Source organism: Microtus ochrogaster, chromosome 5 (genome assembly GCF_000317375.1).
Source record: "Microtus ochrogaster isolate Prairie Vole_2 chromosome 5, MicOch1.0, whole genome shotgun sequence".
Taxonomy (NCBI): Eukaryota; Metazoa; Chordata; class Mammalia; order Rodentia; family Cricetidae; genus Microtus; species Microtus ochrogaster.
The window spans coordinates 44,950,528-44,954,442 of record NC_022012.1 but is presented as its reverse complement, the minus strand read 5'-3'; the positions used below and the strand labels follow the sequence as shown (position 1 = coordinate 44,954,442).

At 45.5% G+C, this 3,915-nt stretch overlaps 1 protein-coding gene across 7 annotated transcripts in view; it reads left to right on the top strand.

Annotated features, from left to right (window-relative positions):
- Positions 1-3,915, top strand: part of Dixdc1 (DIX domain containing 1) — an 83,115-nt gene that overhangs the window by 75,445 nt on the left and 3,755 nt on the right. For all 7 annotated transcript variants that reach the window (XM_026778991.1, XM_013346281.2, XM_013346279.2 and 4 more), the window contains 2 exons: positions 137-242; positions 1,816-1,924. In XM_026778991.1, the coding sequence (XP_026634792.1) occupies positions 137-242; positions 1,816-1,924 (215 nt within the window). The remainder of the gene's footprint in view (positions 1-136; positions 243-1,815; positions 1,925-3,915) is intronic.

Here is a 3,915-nt window from a genome sequence, read left to right as displayed (position 1 = left end):
AAAGGAGGAATAGTTGGATCAAAGACAAAAGGAGGAATAGTTGGATCAAAGACAAAAGGAGGAATAGTTGGATCAAAGACAAAAGGAGGAATAGTTGGATCAAACTGAATGTTCTAACCAGAGTCTCTGATTGCAGCATTGCCTCACTCCCAGAGTTCTCCAGCCGTCAGCAGCACCTGCACTAAAGTGCTCTATTTCACTGACCGGTCACTCACGCCCTTCATGGTCAACATACCAAAGAGGTGAGATGCTCAAGTCATTACTTCACTGTAAAGACAAGAAAGGAAGGAGAGAGGGAGGGAGGAAGGGAGGGAAGAAGGAAGGGAGGGAAGAAGGAAGGGAGGGAGGGAGGGAAGAAAGAAAGAAAGAAAGAAAGAAAGAAAGAAAGAAAGAAAGAAAGAAAGAAAGAAAGAAAGAGAAACCATTACTGCCAAATGAGCAGCTTTTGCAGAAAGAAAAGCCCAGGCCATTAGAGATTCTAGTTCTAATTTGTCAGGTTTGGGGGTGTTTTTTGTTTTTTGAGACAAAGTATTACTATGTAGCCTTGGCTGGCCTAGAACTCTCTGTGTAGAACTCTCTGTGTAGGCTGGCACCCAGATGATAGAGATCCTCCTGCCTCTGCCTCCCGAGTACTGGGATTAAAGGTGTGCACACCGCACCTGGAAACCAATGGCATTATTAAGGACAAGCAGGATCTACTGATAGGCACAGGAATTAATAATCATATGTTGTTTTGTTTAATTTGTTGAGACATGGTCTCACTTTGTAGCTCTGGCTGACCTGAACAAGACCTTGTCTTGAACTCACAGAGATCCACCTGCTTCTGCCTCCCAAGGGCCACCACACCTGGCCCCACGGGAACAGAAATTGTGCTTCTTGTCCCCATAGCTATACAAATATGCTCCAACGTTGTGAAAACTGTTTAAGTATTCAAAACAGCTCCTTCTGGTAGCCATGACTTCTACCATGGCCTCTTGGGCATTTACTTGTCACTGTTTATTACTGTGTGCTAATGATGATGGCAACTCCTGCCTGTAAGAATTTATGTGGAAAATGTTCAAGAACCTCAGTACAGTATACTTTCTCCCAGTGAAATAAATCCACCGTAAGGGGCCTGGGGATGTACTTCAGTGGTAGTGTGCTTGCTTGCAATGCGTAAGGCAGTAAACCCAAGAACCAACGGCTGAGAGAGGCTGAGGTTCTTCTCTCAGAGTCTGCTCATATGGACTGGACTGGGCAGAAGCAAGCTTTCTCAACCCAGAGGAACTGCTGATCCTTAAGCTGGGTGGCACATACTTGTAATCTTAGAACCTGGGAGGCCTAAAACAGGGCTGTTAATTTGAAGTCACCTTAGGTGGCATAGCAAATTCAAGGCAAGTTTGGGCACAAAGTAAGACCCCGTCAAAACAAAAACAAACAAACAAACAAACAAACAAACCCTACCTGCTGAATTTAACTTTATCATCCTAAGGAAACTGGACTATTATCTCATGGTAGAAACCCAGAAAACTTAAGTGTATTACATATGGTTATTCTACAAATTTTATTTTAAATACCTTATTTTCAGATTAAAAAAAGCAAAAGTAATGAATTCAAGCTTTCTGATCACCTGAGGTATGATGCCACAGTCATTCTTAGTGGTTGCCCAACCTCTGCTATTTTAGTGACATTGGTTATCAGGAGTCGTGACCTAGTATTAAAGCCATGCTATCTCTGCCTATTGACTTTGGCAGGGGCCTGGATTAAAAGCTAACACATTGCCTTTCCAGCCTATTGATTAGCGGGCTATTTTGATACACTCTTCTTTTGTTACAGGTTGGGGGAGGTGACACTGAAGGATTTTAAAGCAGCTATTGATCGAGAAGGGACTCACCGGTACCACTTCAAAGCACTGGATCCCGAGTTTGGCACCGTCAAAGAAGAGGTGAAGAATCCAATGGCAGTTGGGGGAGCATTACTGGTCACTCCTGAACTAGCTCTTCTCTCTATTGCTATGAAAAGACACCATGACCAGGGCGATTCTTACAAAAGAAAGCATTTAGCTGGGCCTTGCTTTTAGTTCAGAGGTTTAGTCCATTGTCATGGCAGGAAGCATGGTGGCATACAGGCATGCTTGGTGCTGGAGAAGTAGCTGAGAGTTCTACATCCAGATCTGCAGGCAGCAGGGAGAGAGAGACACTGGGCTTGGCTTGGACTTTGGAAAGCTCAGAGCCCACCCCCAGTGACACACTTCCTCCAACAAGATCGCACCTACTCCAACAAGGCCACACCTCCTAATCCCTCCCAAGTAGTGCCACTCATGAATGACTAAGCATTCAAACACATGAGCCTATGGGGGCCATTCCTATTCAGACCACCACAGTTCCCCTCAAGGATCTCAGAAATCATGGGATGTTCAGTTGATAGATCAACTGCTTTAAGTTCCATAGAATGGACCCTGATGTTGAGAGCTTTGTTAGTTACAGGACTGAATATTTTATTTTTTGTGTATGAGTGTTTTGTTTTCATGTATGCCTGTGGACCACATGTGTGTATGGTGCCCAGGGAGGCTAGAAGAGTGTTGGATCCCCTGGAACTGGACTTATAGGCAATTGTGAGCTGCCATGTAGGTGCTGGGTAGCAAACCTGGGTCTTCTGGAAGAGTAGCCAGTGCTCTTAATCACTGACCCATCTCTCTAGCTCCAAGGACTGATATTTTTGTTTGTTTTGTTTTTAGAGACAGGGTTTCTCTGTGTAACAGTCCTGGCTGTCTCGGGACTCACTCTGTAGACCAGGCTGGCCTTGAACCCACTGAGATCTGCCTGTCAGCCTCCCAACTGCTGGTATTAAAGGTGTCCACCACCACTGCTCAGCCCCAATCGTTTTTTAACTAAAAATTTGGATAGAATATTTATTTAAAAAAAAAGAAATAGTGGGGGCTGGAAAGATGGCTCAGAGGTTAAGAGCACTGGCTGCTCTTCCAGAGGTCCTGAGTTCAATTCCCAGCAACCATATGGTGGCTCACAACCATCTGTAATGAAATCTTGCGCCCTCCTCTGGTACGCGGGCATACACTGAGGCAGAATGTTGTATACATAATAAATAAGTAAATCTTTAAAAAAAAAAAAAGAAATAGTTTTGTTAGTTAAAGTAAAACCCCAAGACAGGGGCAGGTACTTAACATTTACTGTCCCCTCCATGCAAAATGCAGGTCCATGTCTTCTATCTGTATCCAGTTGTCATAAAACTTTAAAGATTTTTACATTTATTTACTTACTACATGTGCGAGAGTGGATGGTTGTGAGTGCTTTTGTAGAGGCCAGAAGACACCTCCAGGAATTGGGTCTCTCCTATCCTGTGAGTCCAGGGGATTAGACTCAGGTTGTCAGACCTGAAGACAAGTGTCCTTATCTGCTCGGTCACCTCACCAGCCCTTAGAAAACATGTTCCTGCTAAGTTTCAGACCCAGACAAACAGCGGAGGTGCCTATTTAACATGGGAAGGCTGGACCCATCTGCCAGGTTCTCCCAACATCCCTCAGTCCCTACCTGTTTCAGGGTATGACTGTCACGTCCCACTCTCTACCCTAAACTCTCCAGCCCAGGAGTTGGGCTGCCCTTCCCGTATAGGCTCTTCCCTATAGAATCCCACACTGGTGTGCCAGGAAGCTTCCTGTCACCCTTCTGGGCTCCCATCACGTGGAAAGGGACATCTCTCCTCTGACATGTCTCTCAGTCTGCTTGAGGACACCTTGGATTGAAATTCTTGTTAACAGACACTTATCCCTCTGCTCCCTCATGGCTCCTCAGCTCCTTCCTGGAACTTCCTCACCTCCCCTAGGAGCTGCCTGTGTGTTCCTGGGATGGTGACCCGTTCCTGTGTGTTCCTGGGATGGTGACCCATTCCCTGTGTGTTCCTGGGATGGTGACCCGTTCC